Source organism: Harmonia axyridis, chromosome 1 (assembly GCF_914767665.1).
Source record: "Harmonia axyridis chromosome 1, icHarAxyr1.1, whole genome shotgun sequence".
Lineage (NCBI taxonomy): Eukaryota > Metazoa > Arthropoda > Insecta > Coleoptera > Coccinellidae > Harmonia > Harmonia axyridis.
The window spans coordinates 37,726,716-37,750,272 of NC_059501.1; the positions used below are offsets into that span (position 1 = coordinate 37,726,716).

The following is a 23,557-nucleotide window of genomic DNA, read 5'->3' on the forward strand; positions in this document are numbered from 1 at the left end:
CCAGATTTTAGTTCAATAATTTTGTCCTAGGATTGAACAACTCGTTTTCGAGATACAGGGTATTGAAGTTTGAAAAAAAAAGAGTTTTTTGCTTATAACTGTAGTATTATTACATTTTACTCTAAAAAGAGTACAAAGCAAACACCATTCACAAAAATTAATTTTTCAAATTTTCCCATTAGTAACAGATAAATGTACAATTATTGACGTAGTGTTTTGTCACGCTTTCAGATGGCATTTAATTGAATATTTTACAAAGAAAATTTATCAGACACTTAAACAATAAAAAATATCAACAAATTTATTTTGTTTGAGTGTCTTTCTGAAATGTTCAATTAAATGCCATCTGAAAGCGTTATAATACACTAAATCAATTTTTGTACTTTCAGTTATCACTAACGGGAAAATTGTAAAAATTAATTTTTGTGGACAGCGTTTACTTTGTACTCGATTATCTCGAAAATGGTACCTTCTATGAAAAAAATTCAAGATACATATTTTCAAAAAAAGCTTTGCTGATTTCAGAAATGAAATAATTTTCTCGAAAAATGGAAAGTGGTATAGATTTTCAAAATGCCAGTGTACGACAAATTATTACGTTTTAACAACAATTACTAACCATAACTATAACACTCTGAGATCCAGTGTCTGGAACATTGCATGTGTGCCTGTATAACACATAATTATTCTGTGGAATCTCCCTGCTAAACAGGTCAGTTCAAAATTCAGTATTAATATTTTAGAGGCACATAACATGTGTCCGCAAATGCCACGTTATCGATCTACAGAGTGTTGGTTGCAATTTTTTTTTCTTCATAATTTTTTCAGTTTTTGAGGTATTAATTAATCCAAAATACGAAATGAGCTTCCTGTTCGGATTGAAAACTTATTTGTCCCTTGTAATTTTAACAAATTTGCGACCATCATCGGGGAAAACAAATTATGTTTTTTTTTTAATTGCCACATTCAATTAAACCCTTGACGAGGTGTGCTCAGCCAATTGAAAACCGCGCCATCTTTAGCAAGGCAAGTCAGTGGTCCCTGCCCTACACACCACCACACAACCATAGCGGCGCGTGGTGACTTTGTCAGCGAACGGCCCCCTCTGTCGAATATTGCGCAGCTGGGGGATTGAAAAGAGTCACCACAAAACAAACCCAAGCATCTACATTATAATAGCAGTTGAGGCTTACAATTCTCATTCTAATTATTTCGTTGGAAAATTTAATTTGACCTAGCTAATTACAAAGAAATATTGTTTTTTTTTTAACAAATAATTCATTTTACGTTAGAATCCGAAAATGTCGGACCACAAAATTGTTTAATGAGGCGACTTCTAATATTTTGACAATTAATCTTCTGTAGATTCTTACAATTACTCGGCATTATCAAAAACTGAAGGAGTTAATAAGAAATAATTAGTCAAAAATTTGAAACTTTAACTCTCTGTAGATAAAGCATTTGCGGATAGAAGAAAATTTTATTTTGACCTGAAAAATAAATCCTAGAAATTATCATGCCGAATTTTAAAACACCCTGTATATTTCTCATTACTGCATTCAATAGAAGTCGACGTTACCAGATCAATTAAATGACACCTGGGGGATTGAAAAGAGTCACCACAAAACAAACCCAAGCATCTACATTATAATAGCAGTTAAGGCTTACAATTCTCATTCTCATTATTTCGTTGGAAAATTTAATTCAACCTAGCTAATTATAAAGAAATATTGTTTTTTTTTTAACAAATAATTCATTTTACGTTAGAATCCGAAAATGTCGGACCACAAAATTGTTTATGGAGCGAATCCTAATATTTTGACAATTAATCTCCCGTAGATTCTTACAATGGACTAGTTTAGTGATGTTGATAATACTATATTTGACACGATAGAATTAAAATATAGAGCAAAACTGATAAATCAGTGAAAAATTTTTAAAAATCCATCAATAAATGCCTGAGAAAAAGATTATTTAAATTTACGTATTTTAGCGCGGAACGTCTTTGGTCTGTGACGTCACGGCACTTGCCTGTGATCGCTACACCATAAATTACGTTTAAATACTTAGTCGCGCCAAGGCTCTCGCGCCGTTTGTAGTTGTCCAGTGTAGTTTTAACTCGAGTTTTGTTTTTATGTCACCATAATGGAAGAAGGCTTCGTGAAAGGACAATTTGCCTGAAATAGATATATTCGCAGTGATGGAGTTTTTTTCTTCAAATCCATCTTATGTCAGTGCTGAAATAAAAGGAGTTAAACTTTTCAAGTAAGTATCTACTTTTGAGTTTGCTTCATCATGGTTCAACTTATAACGATGATTTATTTAAAAAACGTTTCATAAACAGTTTGTAGTTGAGTACTGGTTGTTGAAGTCTATCAATGGCAAAACATATTTTTATGAGAGGAGTAAAAAGTAAAAAGAGAAAAAAGTAATTTATATATATATATATATATATATATATATATATATATCGGGTGTCCCAAGGTGAGTGGCCTATTAGATTATTATGGAAACTATTGATGGTAAAGATTTCAAATTTTGTGGATAGATATTTGGCCATGTAAGGTACATTTTTAAAATAATTTCACATTTCCAGTGTTGCCGGATGTACGACAATTTGGCAACAACTTTGTTATTTTGAATGGGACATCCGGTATTTCTATTTTTTTTATGATACTCCATAAAATATTGAATCTATTCACTCTTACTTTTCCATCCCTATCTTTGACGGTTTTTGAGTTATTAATTATTTTTCGAAATTTTAGGTCAAATTGGCGTATTACGAAAATGACTCTAGCTCGCTCAATATTTGAGATTTAAGTCAGAAATTTTGCAAGTCGTTAGATATTGATCTGATCTGTGTCACTGTTTTTGAATTATGGTTGTCAATAATACAGGACGCACCAAAAAAAATCATCAATTGCCAAGTTACAAAATTGTAAAAAAGTCTATTTTTTCAAATTAGACCCCTAGTATATTTTTCAATTTTTGGAATCAGTTCAACACATTCTACAATTCTTCTATTCACTTACGCAGACTTTTTTACAATTTTGTGACTTGGCAAATGATGATTTTTTTTGGTCCGTCCTGTATTATTGACAACCATAATTCAGAAGCAGTGACACAAATCAGATCAATATTTAACGACTTGCAAAATTTCTGACTCAAATCTCAAATATTGAGCGAACTAGAGTCATTTTCGTAATACGCCAATTTGATCTAAAATTTCGAAAAATAATTAATAACTCAAAAACCGTCGAAGATAGGGATGGAAAAGTAAGAGTGAATAGATTCAATATTTTATGGAGTATCATAAAAAAAATAGAAATACCGGATGTCCCATTCAAAATAACAAAGTTGTTGCCAAATTGTCGTACATCCGGCAACACTGGAAATGTGAAATTATTTTAAAAATGTACCTTACATGGCCAAATATCTATCCACAAAATTTGAAATCTTTACCATCAATAGTTTCCATAATAATCTAATAGGCCACTCACCTTGGGACACCCGATATATATATATATATATATATATATATATATATATATATATATATATATATATATATATATATATATATATATATATATATATATATATATATATATATATATATATATATATATATATATATATATATATATGTATATGTATATAGTAAGTTATTTCAGCCATCGTGTAACGAACAAAACACGACACGAACGGCATAAGTGATTGTACACCAATGAATTCGTAAGCACTCTGCGAATACCAGTCGTCTAGGGTGTGACGTCACGCCACTTACATGTACTATGAAATTATTCTTTCAAGCGCAACTTCAAAATCCCATAACTTTCTCATTTCTAGAGATATTTCAATGATTCTTCCACATTTTTGTTTCATTTTACTTAAATTTTTAGAATAAATCCTTAACAAAAAAATGAAAACTAGTCCATTACTCGGCATCATCAAAAATTTGAAGGAGTTAATAAGTAATAAATAGGTCAAGAATTTGAAACTTTAACTCTATGTAGATAAAGCATTTGCGGATAGAAGAAAATTTTATTTTGACCTGAAAAATAAATCCTAGAAATAATCATGCCGAATTTTAAAACACCCTGTATATTTCTCATTACTGCATTCAATAGAAGTCGACGTTACCAGATCAAATAAATGACTGTTATAATTTCTTAAAAAAAAAAAATCCTTCACGATCTCGACGACCTCTTTCGCAGAGCCGACCCTGTCGTTGCACTTCCTTCCGTCCACCGCCCTCGCACCACCGCGAAGCCCCCAAATCGGAAAGGCCAACCCTCAGAGCGAAGTTGTGAAACGAGCGGGGTGAAACGTATGTAAAGGACGTGCTCGGAAGAAGAGAACGACGTTACGCCTTCCCCCCCTGAAGATGAAACTATCGACTACGATATCCGCAGAGGGGGCGACGCGAGGGGCGGGCAGGACAGGAGGGCGAGAAGGAACGAGAGACGGGACATTTTTGGTTATCCGCATCACTTTAAAGTGATGCGGAAGTAATTAGCAAACACCTTAAGTTGATGGGAAGCCGATCCGAATGGGAACCGTGATCTATGGGCTAGAAAATGGAGAATAACGTAGGGGGTGGCATATCTGAGAAGGAGCATCTGATGACAGAATTTCACGAGGAATATTCTCGGTTTTTTGTTTTATTCCGCTCATTCGCGGACAATTTTTCATGGATTCTCAAAACATGAATCATCGGGAAGAATATAGAAGGAACGGGGTGGGCGAATTTCGTTGTTTTAGCACTACAACTTTTAAACCAGAGGAGATAGAGAAAATCTGATACCCCATTTTCGTTCTCTTTTTCTGAGAAACCAACAAGACTAGTATTCATTTTTGGCCACCTTCTTTTGTTTTCGAGTCATGAGTGAAGATTGGAAAAATGGCGATATCGAAAAACATTTATATCACCGCTAATAGTGATGATAGAGCTCTGAAATTAAAACATCATACATAGCACTTTTTCACGTAGAATCCAGTGGAATGCTCGTCTTTTTAACAGAGGTTTTAATTACGAAGCTATGACCCAAAGTTATGTTTTTTTCAAATGGAAACACTAGATTTCTGTTCCATTTTTTGAAAGCTTAATTTTTCCTGATTTCAAAAATATATAACATCTTATAGTTTGTATCAATATAAATAATAGAAAATGGTCAAAAACTTTTTTTATCTAAGAGGCCCATATTTCTATGGTTTCAACTGTTGATGAGCAAAGAAAAATAGAGCTTTCTGTAACAAGAGTAGTGCCCTTCAGTCAATCTGATTATTTCTATGCTTCTTAGCAATTTCTACAAAAAAAAAAAATTCTCTATTGAATCAATGGATCATGTGGAACCTTTCGTTATTTCCGAATCCATTTTGAAATGAAAAATATATAAAATATATCTAGATTCTAATTTTGTAGAAATAAGTAAGCATAGAAATAATCAGATTGACGGAAGGACACTGCACTTGTTATAGGAAGCTCTATTTTTCTGTGCTCATCAACAGTTGAAACCATAGAAATATTGGGACTAGTAGTTAAAAAAAAAGGTTTTGATCATTTTGTATTATTCATATTGATACAAACCATACGATGTTACATATAAATTTTTAAAAACAGGAAAAATCAAGCTTTCAAAAAATGGCACAGAAATCTAGTGTTCCCATTTAAAAAAAACATCGATATCGACCTATATCGATATTCCATCTTACATATCTACTCTGAAAGCCATCGATGGATGGTAAAAGGGAACACAGATTTATGAGAAACATCAAAATGTTTAGGAAATAAGATGCCTAGATACCCTGGTGTCTATAAGTCTACTTATACCTGTAAAACTTTCAGACCAAAAGGGAGATTTAGCAGATTCATGCCTACTTGATTTTCAGAGATCACTAGAGTTTCAGATGGCGCATACGTCGTTTATATTTGACATTTCTCGCAATTCTCGACTCTCCTAATATTTTATATTCTATGCTCGTGACATTATTCTATACTCTGAATAGACCAATAGCCGTCTGTCATATTATATTCCAATAATTTCATTATAAATTCGATATGAACTGAATTGTAATTTCTTGTGAAAGTTTGCAGTTTCGCAAATCATTATTTCATTTTCAAACGCCGATAGACAGGTAGCGGGAATTTGAACAATTCTGAAGACCGCCACTTTACAGGACTCTGTTGAGTACCTAGTTAATATGCATAGAAAACCTGGTGTGTGCAGTAATTCGATTTTGTTTCAGATTTTTTAAGATATCCACTTGTTGCTTTGGTGTTCAGCTTAACCAGAGTTCTGTAAGATACTCTTCAAAAATTTTCGAATTCCCGCTATCTGCCTGGCGCCGTTTAAAAATGAAATACTGATTTTAGACACAGCAAACTTTCTCAATAAATTACAATTCAGTTCCTATCAAATTTTTAATGAAATGAATGGAATATTATGACAGACTATAAAAGACAAGAGTGTTGGAATTGCCTTCTGCAACGAGTATTAGAATTAGACGATATTTTCCCTATTTCAAACAATTTTTGTGAAATATTGAAGAAATTTAATGAAAAATTCAGATTATATATCCTAGTGACTTTTGTATTGCATCTTGGCAGTTGGTGTGACTGTTACGAAAATTGACAGATTACGGAATTTGAATATGAATCGTACGTTTCGAATTCTAAATAATTTACAATTACGCATTAAATTCGTGAATTATGTCTGAAGAAATCGATTTAACACCACAAGAATTAAGAGAATTTGTGAATAATGCTATAATCATTTCACTTAATTCAAATTATATCGTATTGACAATTGATGTGTATTGAATTTTGACAGGATTGGAAGTCTGTGTAGACAACAACAAAACGAAAAATATAACTGATAACAATGCTGTAATGAGTTCATTACAGCACTGTTTTCAGAACTATAATGAACTCATTACGATACTGAAATAGAGAATAGTATATTGTGCAACAAGTGGGGAAAGTCCAACTTTTCTCCACATGTTGCACACTATATTTTTCCTACAACTGCACAAATTTCAATAATTCGAGTAATGGACTTGATTCAAATCAAAATGGCCTTCGTTGACAGTACGTGCTAATTTATTGCGTTTCCATAGAAACGACTCAAAGGCCAATTTCATTGGTCTAACAAGCGAGGTGTGGGCAAAGTGCCGTGGGGAATAATATTTCCCACAGTATGAGCAATACATAGTTTTGAAATTGAGTAAGCTATGAAGAGTACGCTACTTTTCATAGCAGTTGTAGGAAAAAAATATTATTGTTCTATACTCAAAGTTCACGCGAGTCGAGAAAAATGTCAAATGTAAACGATGCATGCGTCATCTGAAATAGACGTGATCTCTCGAAATCAAGTAGGTATGAACCTGAAAAATATCCCGTTTTGTATGAAAGTTTTACAGGTATAAAAAGACACAATAGGTTTTTTATGCATCTTAGTTCTAGCCAAAGTAACATATGGACTATATCAAAAAGTCTAAAACAAAATCGAATCAATGCACACCAGGGTTTCTAGGCACCTTATTAGGAAATTACACATTTTTGCGGGATTTGTTCGAGAAAACGAAGATGAATATTGACAAAATATTCGGGTAGGACGAGACTGCAACTGAGAAACTGAGCTTTTTTATATCGCCAGTGTGCAGATACAGAAATGAACATGTGCGTTCCATTTTTGTCGGCAACAATTGAGATGCCTGATGCATAGTGTTTGAATTTGTTAGTTGCCCCAACTAAATAATCGCCTGTGGGCAGATTCTCATAAAAACTAGTATCTTCTATCTTTGTGATAAAATGTTACTTGACAAAAGTTACCAACCAATATGGGTTTTAAATGGCGTGAATCGTTGAGCAATTGAATCCCAAACTAGGCTCAGCATTAGTCGCGATGCTGCTATCGTGTCTCTTTGATCATATATGTTTTACAACTACATTTTTTGTTTATTTTAGATCCTTGATGAAGGTAATAAAGTTTACTGAATGCTTGGAGAATATAGAAGTGTATCCCTGAACCTCACAGAGACTGATCAAATTATAATAAGCAGTTTCCAGTGTCCATAATTGAGGTCCAGAAATTCAAGTATGTATATTATATACATTATGTACATATTTCAAATACCAACAGATTATGTCACAATAAACATCTCATGAATTTTTCTGTTATTCCCCAATATTTATTTTCAATGGAGATGAAAAATCATCCTATATGTTTTCAACGACTTTAAGAAGCTCACATAAAAATAAGGGGGAGAGGATGAGAAATGACAGATACAAGGGGAATTCTTGATGAGCTAAATTTCCAGCCTCGGATAAGGCGGAACTCCCCTTTACTTTCGAAAGCGATGATCCCAAGATCATCTCATTGTATATCTTGAATTATTAAAGAGCAGTTTGAAATGAAAAAATGTTGTTTATCATGATTTCATTCTGGAAATTGAGTATCAGTGTCTCCTATGATATGAGAAGCAATTACATTACATTATTTATTTTCGGATAAGATTATTCAAGAATTCCAGTTAGTTTCTGGATATAATCTGTATAACACCAAAAAAAAAACTAATCATAACCTAAAATTTGTTTATATTATGATATTTTTGTTTGTGAATTTTAGAAGAATACTTTATTTAATTGATTCAGTCCTTACTCGGTGGAAAATCATATTGATTTGGTAAAAAATAAATGCAAACACTTAGTACTTTCCACAGATTTTAATTATTTACGACAATTGTTTCGCCGTCTAAGCGGCTTCATCAGGGTTACATTGCAAAGTGTTGAATTTTGAAATACAATTTCAGCTATATATACACAAAAATGAGAGTTTTTAGCTATTTATTATTATATGGAGAGATTAATGATGTGAGCATTAAATTTTTCAATATATGTATTTGTTGAATGGTATTTACAAATATATTTCTTGCAGCAAAGTGGAAGTTTCTGTAAGATGCTAAGATCGGCGAATCTTACACAGGGAAGAGCAATTGTTTGTCAATTTGACCGATATGAAGCATTTGTTAAAAATTTGAGGAAAAAATTTAACAATATTAAGAAGAGGACAAAACAAAAATATTCAGAGGAAAAAAACATTACAAAGACAGGTGGAGGATCTTATTTTTTACCTCCTGAAAATAGTGTTGAAGTGATAGTGAAAGAACTAGGGGAACGACTAAAGAGTCTAAGCAATCCATATTATTATGGTGAACAAGATCAAAACAAAAAGTGGACACAATTTCCAATTAAAGATAAACCCGAGGATAAATCAAGCGCAAACAGAGATGATAATTAGATGACTCAAAATTGGACATAATTCAGTGACACTGATTTGAGAAAACATTCACATTAAAAAAAATTGAAAAGGAGAAATATGAGAAAATACCAGAAAAAAAGTTAATTCACTGAGTACTACCCTCATGGTGGAAAAACTAGACTTTATAAGATTGTAAAGGCGAAAATTCTTAGAGAAAGATGAAGTGAAGATGGACATCTTGAAAAAAGAGCTATTGCTGCCGAATGCTAAATTAGATCATATAAAACATGATTGAGATGGCTATTTTTAATTTTTTTCCCTTTTAGAAGAAGAAGATTTATACCCATTTATGTTTATAGTTTCATTAGTGGTAATTTAGTTATATTCAACAGTGCAACAGTAGTATATTATAAAACAAGTTGCAGAATGGGATACTATTCCAACACGAATGAGTTCAATGAGTTTGTTACAGCACTGTTTTTAGAACTGTAATGAACTCATTACGATCCGGAAATAGAGAAAATTATTTCTTGATTCAGTCATATACTCTGATCCTGTATACAATAAAATCAATCAAACTCGTTGAATTTGGAAATGATATCTTTAGACCTAATGACGCAGAATTTCTTCTTCCCCATCGCTGAAAGCATTGACATCATACAATTCATTATTATCTCAAAAAAGTGTTTCATTTAATTTTTTCAATATAAAGGCAAAAAAAAATTGAAGCAAATGAAATCAATAAACGATATAAAATATCATTATAATTTCTATGTTTATCTATGCAAATTCGAAAAAAGTGAGGTTATAAGGTAAATAGTTAACCCATCCCTCATCCTATGGTAAGATTCCATTAAAATTTAACTTTCAAAAAATGGCAACCAATTTCTGTAAAATGCCCCTCTGATACAGCGAATAAATACTTAAGAGCCAGGCTACCGATTGTATCTCCACGCCCCTTCAAAACGTTGCGTTCTCGTAATAATATAAACAAATATGAACTTTCTTTTGATACTCCTCGTATTTTATTATTGTATTTATTGTCTTTCGCCTTTCAAACAATTTTCATATTTCCAACTGGCAACACCCCTTAGGAAATGCTATACTTCCCCAACATATGACCACATACCAATTGTGAAAGTTTTTACAAACAGTAATTTAAGTAAGAGAAGCGAATGGATATCGATCTTATTCATAGAACATATTTTAAATCACTCACCATTTGGATCTGATTTCGCCACTTTTTTTTCCGATATTTTAGGGGAACTCTTTTTAGAAGGCTTAGCTATAAATGTTGTAGGAACCTGCAATAATTACAATATACTTTCAGTTTAAAACTCAATATTAATAGTTAGAACCCACCACTTTATCACTCCTTTGGCCACTTGGTAGTCTAGCAACAGCAGCCTCTGGACTATCTTCTGGAGGAGGAGGTTGCAATATCCAATTATATTGTCTTTTGTCTAAAGGAAGACCCCATCGTTCATACTCTAAACTTTGTGTCCTAAGAGTTTCATAACAGTCTAAACATACCACAGCATAATCCCCATTCTCCAATAACAAAGAAAACTCAGGTTGAGGATGAAATCGTAGAAAGGGAAAGTCCTGTGAAATAATGATTCCAACAATAAGTATGGTTATTCCATTGAACTGGAAGAAATTACCTTTATCAAAAGGGCTCTAACTCTTTTCCTATAAGTAGTGACTCCGCACACATAACAACAATAATCCCTAGTATTATATTCTCTCCTCTCAGCATGGGGGGCAGCTCCACCTTGAGCTTCATATCGCCGCCACTGACTTACTAAACTGTGATAACAAAATGTACAAACCAATGCCGATCCGTCTTCCCTCAACTGTTCGGCATTTGGTGGGCTATGATGACTCAACAAAGCAGGGAAATATGGGGCATTTCGCCCTGAAAAATTAAATGATAAAATTTACGAAAATTGGTATAACAAAACTGGATCCTACCCTGGGGTTTACTGTACAAAACTCTGGCCAAAACAAATTCCGAATGTAGTCCACAGAGAAAACAATAAATACTACTTGCCCCAGGATTGCTCGTTACTGTTCGTTCACTATTAGTGCTAGGTGGCGTTGGTATACCCCGATCGCCATTTGATGTTGTTTCTGGAAGAGGTACATCATACCTGAAAAAAAAATCAAGTTATACCTACAAAATTATTGGGATGATGAAGCTATGCTACCTAATCAACACATAATATGTTTTGAATAACATCTGAAACACTGATGAATTTTTATTCAGACTATTTACATATTATGCTGTACTGTCTGCTTATAGCGAACTTTCAATTATTAGGAATTAATATTCCAGGGTGTGAAATAAAACATTTTGGTTTTCCAGTTATAACAAACAAATCTAGGAAATTATGTATAAGAAAGGAAAACACAACGATTTTTATCATTATATGCAAACATATTTCATTTTAAATAAAGAAAAAATTAATTCAGCATGTGATCAATTTAAAGACAAAATCGAGAATTTTTATATTGCACCCCTCCCTACAAATAACCGGAATAATTCGAACTAATCACTTTGTTCTCCTAAAGGTACTCTGTGGTTCAAAGGCTTTTCAGATCAGAAAAACTTAATTGAAACTGATATCTAAATGTCAATTTGATCGAATGGGTATTTTACAATTATTGAGAAAACAAAATGTGGTAGTGTTTAACATGAACTATGAACTGGGAATCTACCCTGAAAATTTCAAGTCACAAGCATATTATTATCGTGTAGACGGCGGCTGAACAAAATCGATCTTGACTTTGAGTTTTTCATCAATGAATCAAACTCAAAATTTGAAAGTTATAAGCATTTTTGTCAAATTTGTTAAAAATATTAATAACCTGAAAAAATCAATATGGAGAAAGTGATAGCTTGCTGTTCTTCTAGAATAAGAGCGCAAAGAGACATAAGAATCAAATTTTAAAATCTATGCATACGACACACCGAAGTGTTGCATTTTCTTATTTTTTACTAGATTTTTCCAATATTAGAAATCATTTCAAAATGTATTCTTTAAAACAGGTAGTTTTCTATAGTTTATACTGATAGTCTCATTTGAGCTCATTATATGATATATAGAAGTACTTATGTAAATAATATGTTATACTAGTATTTTTTTATAAATAAAAACAGAACAAACATACCTCCTCCTCTCCAATGGAACTCTGTCACTTTCAAAACTTTCCCACTGTTGTGCCAAATGATTCACACATTTTGTACAGCTTAATACCCTACCATGAGAATCCTTACAACTGTTTTCTGATGTTCTAGCCATACCACTCAAACATGGAAAGTGCATAGCATGAGAGTTCATACCTTCAGGAGAAGTACTAAGCCATTCCATCTGAGTTCGTGGATAGAGACCAGAACAAATATAGCACCTGTAACTCTGTCCACTACTTTGGCCATTTACATCGGTAATGGGTGAAGTTGTTCTACTTGCTAATCCCATCTATAAGTAACAATTACACTTATTATTTTATTTTATTAATAAGTTCATTAAAAAATTACTATAAAAATAGATAAATTTTGTTAGTGAATAATTTCAAACCTCATTAGAATTTCTATTTCTTTCCCTAACTCTTAGTTTTCTGTTGAACAGGACTGTTCCATCCAACAACTGTATAACATAGGGAACAGACAATTCATGTTTACAAGTGATGAAGGCATAATTAAGTTTACCCCCTTTGCTATCAGAAGGAATATTAACTCTTTCCAATGGAGCTGCTTGCAGAAACAACTCATAAATCAATTCCTCCGTTGCATCTGGGGGTATATTTCCGCACCAAATGGTTCGTTTATAAAAATCGTTCAAATCAGTCATTTAATGAATTTTACATTACATTACTTCAAAAAGAGGGCAAAAGATTACTTTTGACAAATAATTTTGATTGACTGAAATATTTTTGATTTCTGTGCATTTCAATTCCATCATCAAAATCACATTAATTAATTAATATTATTTAGTGAAGCCATAGAAATAAAATAATGAGATATAATATGAAATATCCCTGGCTTGTTTCTGTTTGAGAAATTAATTATGTAACTGTTTAGGAAGTTGGGACTTACTCGTTGTCTATTTTCTATAGCTGCTTGCTTTTTTTTACTTGTTACAATGGCAGGAGAAATGCTGTAAGGCTTGTACCTAATATCTGAACCTGCACTATTTGCTGGAGATTTGGCAGTGATAGGTCTTGATGAAGAATTATTTAAATATTGCACTTCAGTGACAGATACATGGTTTTCTGTTGACCCAGCATTGGCATCTCCTGGTCCACCATAAGCTTGGTGCTTGAGTGGAATAGTTTCATAACAAGCCGAACAGATTTGTACCATACCTGAAAAACATTCCATATTTATTACATATATTTGCAATAAGAACTTGGTGCAAAAATAATTAATAATTTTTAGAATATACATAGTGAAATGTGAATATGGTGTTTTCACCTTAGTAATAAATGACGTTTTCCACCATATTTGCCAGGCTGAGTTTTTTTCCAAATTTTACTATGAAATCAACAATTGATTGTCAAGATATTCTCAAACTTTGAATTTTTGAATTGTATGTGCGATTTCTTGCCGTGCATTGATCTTGCCGAAATCTAGTATATTTGAGTTCATAAAATATTCTAGCATATCATTTCGAACAGTATAGCAGTATTCATCAAATCCAACTTGCATCATGTGTATAAGCTAATAAATTTTACTCATTTTAAATTTGTTAGGATATACTTGCACCTGAATAAGTACATACATATCATTAGATATAGACCACTGGGCTTGAGCACAGATGTGTTTCTGAAGAATACAAAAAAAGAATACTGGAATATTCGCAGAGAAGTTACGTTTATTATATGTTAAGGGAGAGAACCAGCACATCGACAGAATGAGTCCAGATTGCAAGAGACAAACATACCTCACAAAAAAAATCATCGGGTCAACCACCAAAACGATGGCGAGACAACTGGTAATCTACATCCCAGGAAACAAACATGAGGAAAATAAACTGTAATTCAACAGGCAATGCTCCTTCTAAAAGAGGAAGGAATAAACGTGATTATTATTATATCACTTGAACCCCTTTATGCCAGTAGTCCCATTGTTGATATGCACGATCAGTAAATTTATTGGTTTTATTAATGATTAACGCGAGAAGGCAGTATTATTCTCCTAAAAAATGTTCCCTATCACAAACAATTTTTTTTTTAATAATCTTCAAAAATCATTTTAGGTGGCACATTCATAGTAACAATTCAAATTTTTTGTGAACATGCTATCTCAAAATAGCTTTCATCATACATTGTCATGAAAGATGTTTCAAATAAAGTAAGGCTAGATATTTTATTATGAAGCACTTTTTGCTCATCATTATCTGACAAACCAACATCTATGACAACCAAATGAAAAGTCTATTAAATTGAAAGTCAGCAATAGCATTAGCGTTGAATTCGCTGGTACGACTCTAGGCGACCACAAACTAGATATCTGCGGACATTTTTTTCCCACCAGCGGCGTGTCGCATCTACTCATATTAAGTTTTTAATTAATAATTCACGTAATTGCCTAATAGCCTTTATTTTCATTAGGTTGTTATCGATGTTGGGTTGTGTGATACTGATCAACTTCAAAAGGAACGAAAGCGGTCTATCTTTAGTCACCTTCAATGACAGCACCTTTTCCTATAGTTAACCGTTAATCTAGATCTCTGCCAGTCCGATATTCTTATTTATCTTTGGTCACTTTGGTTCTCAAGAGCCTTAGTCATTGTTGTTGTACTAATTCTTTCAAAAATCAAGATTATTAATGTATCTAAGTAAAAATATAAATGAATTATTTAATCACGTACTTGAAAATCGTATACATATATGTAAGGCTCGATATGATCATTTTATTCTGGTTAGGTATTATCATTTATTCTTTATCACGAACTTCGCTTATAGCAATATCCATTCTGTAGGATCCTTGTAGTTCGTTAAAAACGAACACCACATATTCAAGGTTTTTGGATTAGTAATTGAAAGATAATAAAATTAGTTCCAATTCAAGAATGACTAGGCTAAATGCCTTCATTGAGAGTTGTAGACTATTTTTTCATTTATGAATCTGTGATTAAGTATTCAGCTATTATAGGACCCGGCAGAAAAGATCTTAAGTGCCAAACCCTAATAACAAGTATAAATCAAGGTATTGATTACCATGTAGTTTTTATCGTTGAGAATAGTATGATCTCTCATAAATATTTAGGAAATACTACCTGGCAATTTTTCAACAAAATTATATAATATTTCATTCCAATTTGAAAAATATATTTATCAGGAATATGCGCTTTGCATATTCCTGATATATATTTTTTTCAAATGGAAGAAAAATGAGAAGATGTATAATTTGAATATTAAAATGTACCTTGTGGACTTATTGGACTTGCACCAGGGGGAGCAGGTATAGTAGCAATGAACGGGAAGTATGGTTCGTTGTCCGAGTTAGGTCGACAATAGAAAAGTCTTATACTACTAGAAGGGTACTCCAAGGCACAGGTGTAACAAACAAACGTAGTCGTATCTATATTCGACGAGACCCTTTTCCTAAGTATATACTTTCTCTCCGCATGGGGAACTCCCTGTGCCTGAAAAGCTTGCCACTGTTTCAGCAAGTACTGTTGACAATCCACACAAGCTTGCACTTTTCCTGCTGAATCTATTGGTCGGGATCTGCTAGGCCTAGGGTGCTCTATCAGACTTGGAAAAAAAGGTTGGTTGATTGCTTCAATTTGTTGTTTGGATGCAATCATATCCAAACTACCTCTTTTGAATTCGTCTCCGCAAACATAACAAACTTCGGTTACCGAGTTTTTGTCTGGCATACTCAGATCTAAAATGTCTGTTCCAGTTGATGAATTTGAATTTTGACTATGGTATATTGGCACCGAAACACACTGTGTTGGCTGTGGTGGCGTTGGGATGACCTGCAGTTGGGAATGGGTAAGGTCTAACGCAGAGTCTAAGGATACTGGATCTTCAGCTATCCGATCATGGTTAGTAACCTGAAAAAAATTAAATTATTAAAGCTTTTGATATTTTTTTGGATATAACTAAGGAAAATTTGAATGAGAATGCAAACTTTACATACAAAGATGTCTGAAAATATCAACATTTATTATTCTTCATTACAGTAAATAGTGAAGGCAGATAGATATTGGCTTATCAAGAATTCATATAACTGATCCATTATTCAGGGAGAGATTGAAGAATTCAATTAGTAATTTTGAAAACCTGATTTGATTCATAATATTGTGCAATTGCAAAAAGATAATTGTGTTGCATTTATTTAGTTTTTTGGAGTCATTTGCTGTTTTATTGCAGTTGCTCTTTTCATTTTAATTTCCAAATCAAAGTTCATTTTATAGTCGATAAGTTATGGAGAATACAATATGAATTGACTGAAAAGCAAAAAAGAAGGGGGAGGTAAGAACTAGTTCAATAGATTTTCAGAAATAACACATAGATCTACTCTGATAGACAAGGAGAGCTCTTTGGTGAGCTAATAATTTAATCAGAAGTAATATAATAAAATAATAAATTTCTTACTCTGAAAACAACACACACTAAGGATTTGGGAAAGAAGGAAGTCACTATATTGGCCATAAGGGATTGTTATTACCTTTGCAGTAGCTTAAGAAAAAAAAACCTAAAAAAGATACTCTCGCTATTTGACAGAACAAAGAATTGGTACAGAACCTTAGGATGTCACATATTGTTAAACTATAAAGTTGAACTCAAAATAATAATGATAATGATTTTTTATACTCAGTTCATTCTTTTATGTACAAACTTGCAATGCATATGTCAAATTTCTTATTTCTTCTTTAATACCGTCATGTTATTAACATAATTTCGAATCATTTTCATTTTTAGTGGTATTTGAAGTGAAACCCAATAGTTTATTGTTGTAAAGAAATAGGGTTCCACCATATTAGAATTCAGCTATGATAGAAGTTCGAATGAAAACTTCCAAAAGAAAGTTCACAAACCAACAACATATTTTCTTTCATAAATTCAGTAAAATCATTACTGTTGGACTACTTCAACTACTGAGACTCTAGAATAAAGATACTTGAAAATTCTGGCTGTTTCAATAATAGTAATAATTGTTTGCAAGTGGATGCAGACCTATATCTTGAAGTATGCCATGATCAGCTCTTGTAGAATCACTTCTAAAAGTAATGTATATAGTTCAAAAAATGTTTACTGTCATTTGATTGAAAAAAATAAGTGTAGATATGTACACTAACTGACAAAGAAACTGCAACACCCAGAAGGAGCTTCTTGAATTTTAAATTTTTTTTTGGTAAAACATAGATAGTATAGCAAGAAGTAAATGATTGAAATTTAGGGGAAAAAACGAAGGGTTTACATTTTTTTTTTTAAAATGTTAATAATGTGTTTGTCCACCGCGATTATCTATACACTCCCAAACACGTCTCGGCATTGATGCAATAATATGGTCTATTTCTTCTTGAGGGATAATATTCCAAGCTACCTGTACTTCAAGTCACAGAGCCACCAAAGGGGCTGGGGTAAATTTACAAGCCTTCTACCCATGATCTCCTAAACATGCTCTATGGGCGGAAGATCTGGACGGCCATGGCATTATCAAACCACGCTTGACAATATCTCATAACAGTAGTTGGATTTCTGTTCGTACGGTTAGCGATTTCTCGAAATGACAACCCCGCCTCCCGTAGAACAATAATTCGACCTCTTTCAAATTCACTTAGCTGGCGGTAAATTCCGCGTACACTTGCTCTAGGCATTTTAACAACTGAACATCTACTTTGGATCTCCTCGAAGAACTGGTTTGTTATAAAATTTAAAAAACTCGCAAAAAACGACTACAACATTTAAGTAACAAAAATTGTTTCAATCATTTACTCCTTGGTATACTATCAATGTTTCACAATTCTTTTAAAATTTAAACAGCTTCTTTGAGTATTGCAGTTTCTTTGTCAGTTAGTGTATTTGAAGTTCCACTTTGAAACATTAATTGTTTCGTAATACTAGTAACCCAAATATGATAAAACTTAGGATATTTAGACGAATAAGGTCATCAATACTTATTGCGATTTACTAACAACATTTAATAACTTTTAGCAATTGAAAATCAACAAAGATATATGCGAATGAAGCCAGAAAGAATATTTTCTAACCCGTCGCCTTTATGAATCAGGCAATCTTATCACTTTATTTTCTTTAGGGGTCGACCCCAGTGGTTTCGTATCCACAAACAAATCTGATCCTAAATACAACCTTTTGACTTTAGGTTATCATTGGAAGTGAACTTTAAGATATGCAGGAGTATCGTCCGAAAATAAAAGGGATCAGGATATAATAAGTGATATTATTTACAATTATTGACCCGAAACAAGAAAATGTTGCAGATATAATATTCCCTTAATATTATGGGGTAAAATATATACACAGAGAGTCCCACAGGTCAAATTTCAGGATAACGTAGATCAAAAGGGTACCCTACAACTTTGAAGAAATCTCCATGATAAAAATCTTACCGTTTTTGAAATAGGTGAGTTTTTTAATGAAAACATTGACTTTTGCGTCCTCAGTTGCTTTTCAGTGCTGTTGATAAAACTTAATACTATTATAATTTATTTTTTTCAGTGAAATATCACTCAATTATTTTGTTAGAAGGTCTGTATTTCCCAAATTTCGAGTGGGGAATGGTTTCAATCCATATTAGGCCAATTGAAAAGTCCCCGGTCTGATGCACAGATGGCGGTGCTAGTATTAAATCCATATGATTTTTAGTTAGTACCAACCTTCAAACGATAAGTGTCAAAATTTGACAGCAGTCCGACCATTAGTTTGTGAGATATTGCGTTGTGAGTGTAGTTACTTTTGTTATTTGAAAAAAAAAATGAAAAAAAAAAAAAGAAGAAATTCGTATGCTGATAAAATCTTGCTTTTCGAAAGGAAAAAAAAACAGTTGAAGCATAATTTTGGCTTGCTGAAGAGTTTCTGGGGTCTGCACCAGGCTAATCAACCATCATTGATTGGTATGCTAATTTTAAACCTGGTTAAATGAGCACCGAAGACGGCGAACGCAGTGGACGCCCAAAAGAGGCTGTCACCGACGAAAAAATAAAAAAATAATTTTGAATGACCGTAAAGTGAAAATGATCGAGATAGCAGACATTGTGAAGATATCATCTGAACGTGTACATCATATCATTCACGAATATTTGTACATGAGAAAGTTGTGTGCAAAATAGGTGCCGCGCGAGCTCACAATCGATCAAAAGCAACAACGTGTTAATGATTCTGAGCAGTGTTTGAAGCTGTTTTAAATGCAATTAACCTGAATTTTTGAGTCGATATGTAACAAAGGATGGAACATGGCTCCATCATTTCACACCGGAGTCCAATCGACAGTCAGCTGAGTGTACTGCATACGTTGAACCGAAATATAAGAGAGGAAAAACACAACAGTCAGTGAGTCAGCTGGTAAGGTTATAGCATTAGTATTCTGGGATGAGCAAGGTATAATATTCATTGATTACCTCCAAAAGACCCAGACCATCAACAGCGATTATTATATAGCGTTATTGGATCGTTTAAAGAACGAAATCGTTAAAAAACGGCGCTTTTGAAGAAAGAAGGGTGCTGTTTCGTCGAGAAAATGCGCCGTGTCACAAATCAATGAAAACAATGACAAAATTGCATGAATTGGGCTTCGAATTGCTTCTGCATCCACCATATCCACCAGAACTGGCCCCCAGCGACTTTTTCGTGTTCTCAGACTTCAAAAGAATGCTCGCTGGGAATAAATTTAGCGTAAATGAAGAAGTAATCGCCGAAACTGAAGCCTATTTTGAAGCGAAAGACAAATCGTACTACAAAAATGGTATCGAAAAGTTGGAAGATCGCTATAATCGCTGTATCGCCCTCGGAGGTAACTATATTGAACTCTGTATTGTGATTATGACTTTCTTATGTAACAAAGACTGTAATTATTACTTTTGCAAAATATTAAATTCTGGCATTGAATATTTTGTAGTGGAACGTTTCGGTGTAAACTTGAAAACCCTGAAGAAGAATACAGTAATTTGTGTAGCAGCAGTCTTAACCGGGATTTTCAGATCTCGATTGGTGTCATTTTAGGAAATAAATTGTTTCTTTCAACCTCAGGAATCTTCCTTTGTAATATACATACAAATCAAAGACTCATGACCGTATATTGAAGAATTAAGAAGAACTTTTGAATTCAACTTTCTCGATTAGTAGGAAACTAGTTTCCTTGTGAATTAATATCCTCAGAACAAATGAATAATTTTCAAAAAATACTCACAATTATTTCCAATAACAGCTACCAAACTCACTTTTGGTTATCTTAACCTTATGAACAATCAATTCATTATTGTGGCAAAACTAATGATTAATAAATTTTCCATTCACGAACGTATCAGCTGCCTTTATTTTTCAAGCAGTCCCTTTTGGCAGACACATGTAAATCTTTGGATGAAACTCTTTACAGTTGTGTACACGCTATCACAGACGTTTTTATTATCTTTGTAACCAAAAACAAACAGAATGCAATATCTCTTTCAATTCACTTGGCGATATGCAACCGGCCGCGTATGTGGTGTAATTACGTTTGATTTGCTGCCATCAATGTAATTTTTATTCCAGGCATTCAGAAATACCGTTCTGGGATTTAATTATGTAAACATGAATTATTTGTGCAGGCATTTTTATGGCAAACAGAATCTTTGTTGGAATAAAAATGATGAGCTGGAAATTCATCTTCGAGATAATACACACATCCACACATACACAACTGAGGGTCTTATCTATCGTTGCGAAATATGTACTTTCAAAATGAGAATTATTGAACATTTCATAGTAAAATGTTGGAATCTTAACAATTTCAAATATACTGCAGATATACAGTTAACAATTCAGTCATAAGATTTGGGGGGCGTGTTTTGCAAGTCAAAAAAGACTTTATTTTCCATAAACACGTGTCTGCAAACTCTTCGTTGTCTAACTACAGAGCGTTCAAGATATTTTTAGTTTTTTCTTCAAAGCTCATTCAATTTTGAGATATTAGATGAAATTTGAAATACATATAGACTACGTTTTAGGGTTTACATCATCCAGTAGGCCGAATGATTTTAACAAGCTACAGGGAGGTTTTTTTTTTCAGGGATCAATCTCTTTGTCGCCCCATAAACTTTTTTGTAATACGCTGCTGGTGGATTCTAATCCAACGTATGAAATGAATTCTATACTTTGTTCATAAACTCGTTGTCTCTTGTAATTTTTACATATCTGCGATCGGTATCAAAAGAAAGGTAAAATCTTTTTTTGTAATTCGTTACATTTTATTAAAATTTTTAACGGAAGGTAGGAACCATAGAGTAATAAACATAGACAGAGGGAGTATACGCCATTTTACATGTCCCAACATGGTTAGATTACGTTGTCGGATTGTGATCATGCAACAGCATGTGAATTGTAACAATCCATGAGATCTGCATTGTACACTGATGAGTCGAGATATGGACAGTTTATGGATAGTCGGCGTGTTCGGGTATGGACCCTCTGGTGCCCAGATATCGCATATCGGTTCAGGATTCATCCGTCCAGAGGTGGTACAGTTACTGTTAGTTGTTTGAATGGACCTACTCAATTGTTGGTGCTTGATGCAAATTTACATATTTACATTTGGCCTTGCCCTCTCGGTCGCCAGACCTCAATTCTATTGAACACGCTTGGGATCAGCTACAAAGAGCTTTAGATTCTCACCAATCCCCTCCTCATACGCATCAAGAACTCAGACGACTTTTACCACAACTCTGGAGAGAAATTGATCAAGAATGCTTCAAAAATCTGATCGAAAGTATGAAAACACGTTATCTAGCTGTGGTTAATGTTCGAGAAGGCCATTCTCTTTACTGAACTTTATTTTTATTTTTTTAATTTGTACTACAAATACTAAAAATGAGTTTCAAACTGAAACTGCGGAACTCATAAAGAAATGGGCAAAAAAATAATTTAGATAAGTGAGTAGACATTTAGATCTATCATATTCAAAAAATTGCTGAAAAAACGGAAACTTTTCAAAACAGTTTCAAAAGCTCTGAACTTCATTTGCTTTTGCGGAGCAGGGCTATATGTCTATGGCATTGAGTGAAATATCGTGTCACTGATATGTTTTCATTTCCGCGACCCTTATGTCAAATTTGATAGTTTATGTTGGGGACAAAATTTGCTAACTGAAAATGACATGCTCCCTCTATCTATGTTTATTACTCTAAGGATCCTATCATCACAATGTAAACAAAAAACTCTGCGTATTGGGTTTGTTATCTGAATTAGAAAGAAAATAAGAAACCCAACGAACCTATATTTCAAGTTTGATCTTCATATCTCAAAAACTGAAAGAGCTATGAAGAAAAAACTAAAATTGGAACTTTAACGTTCTATAGTTCGTTAACAAAGCGTTTGCGAAAACATTTTATGGAAAATTGTCTCATTTTGACATTTAAAATACACCCTGAAATCTTGACGAGGTGAAATTGTATTTTTGTGTGAAGCTCTCAGCAGTAGGTATCCAGTGAAAGGACCTCAGAGACATAGATAGGGGGAGTAATATGCAATTCTCAAATATCCTCAACATGTTTATTCGGACGTTGTCAGAAGGAAGATAAATATGCCCAATGATATTATAACGAGCGTTCATTAAAAATCGTGGTAAGAGTGCTGTGGAGAAATTAGAGTAGATTTTATGTAATTACGAGTAGCACTTAGCTTGTACCTTATAATTCCCAAATTCGAAGTATGTAAACAAATGTTAGTGATAATAATATGATAGTAATAGTTGTAATCACAGAAAATCAACTCTAATTTCTTCACAGTACTTTTGACCACGAATTTAAATCAACGCACGTTATTATTAAAAATGTGAATTTGATATTATGATTGAAATCTGTCAAATTTGTAAGCACATATTGGGGACAATATTCGCTTACTGAAAATGACGTATGCTCCCTCTATTTATTTTAGTGCACAGCTCTATCATTTCGCAACAATGTCTGAAATTTTCGAATTCATGAATATGAGAATGAAGAATATCAAAAAAAGGATAAAAAAGATCATTATTTCCGTGACTATAAAACTGACCGTGTTGAGATAATAATTCAATAATATTGAAATATATTATAATCATAATTCAATAGAACCAATAATTT

At 33.1% G+C, this 23,557-nt stretch overlaps 1 protein-coding gene across 2 annotated transcripts in view; it reads right to left on the reverse strand.

Moving 5' to 3' along the window:
• Positions 1–23,557, reverse strand: part of LOC123671254 — a 64,892-nt gene that overhangs the window by 25,949 nt on the left and 15,386 nt on the right. Inside the window, exons 3-9 of one of the 2 annotated variants that reach the window (XM_045604999.1) lie at positions 15,697–16,333; positions 13,363–13,631; positions 12,438–12,745; positions 11,238–11,416; positions 10,928–11,181; positions 10,626–10,868; positions 10,483–10,567 (exon numbers count right to left, since the gene is read on the reverse strand). In XM_045604999.1, the coding sequence (XP_045460955.1) occupies positions 10,483–10,567; positions 10,626–10,868; positions 10,928–11,181; positions 11,238–11,416; positions 12,438–12,745; positions 13,363–13,631; positions 15,697–16,333 (1,975 nt within the window). Of the gene's footprint in view, positions 1–10,482; positions 10,568–10,625; positions 10,869–10,927; positions 11,182–11,237; positions 11,417–12,437; positions 12,746–12,844; positions 13,155–13,362; positions 13,632–15,696; positions 16,334–23,557 lie in introns of those variants that run through there. The other variant, XM_045605000.1, reaches the window with a different exon arrangement.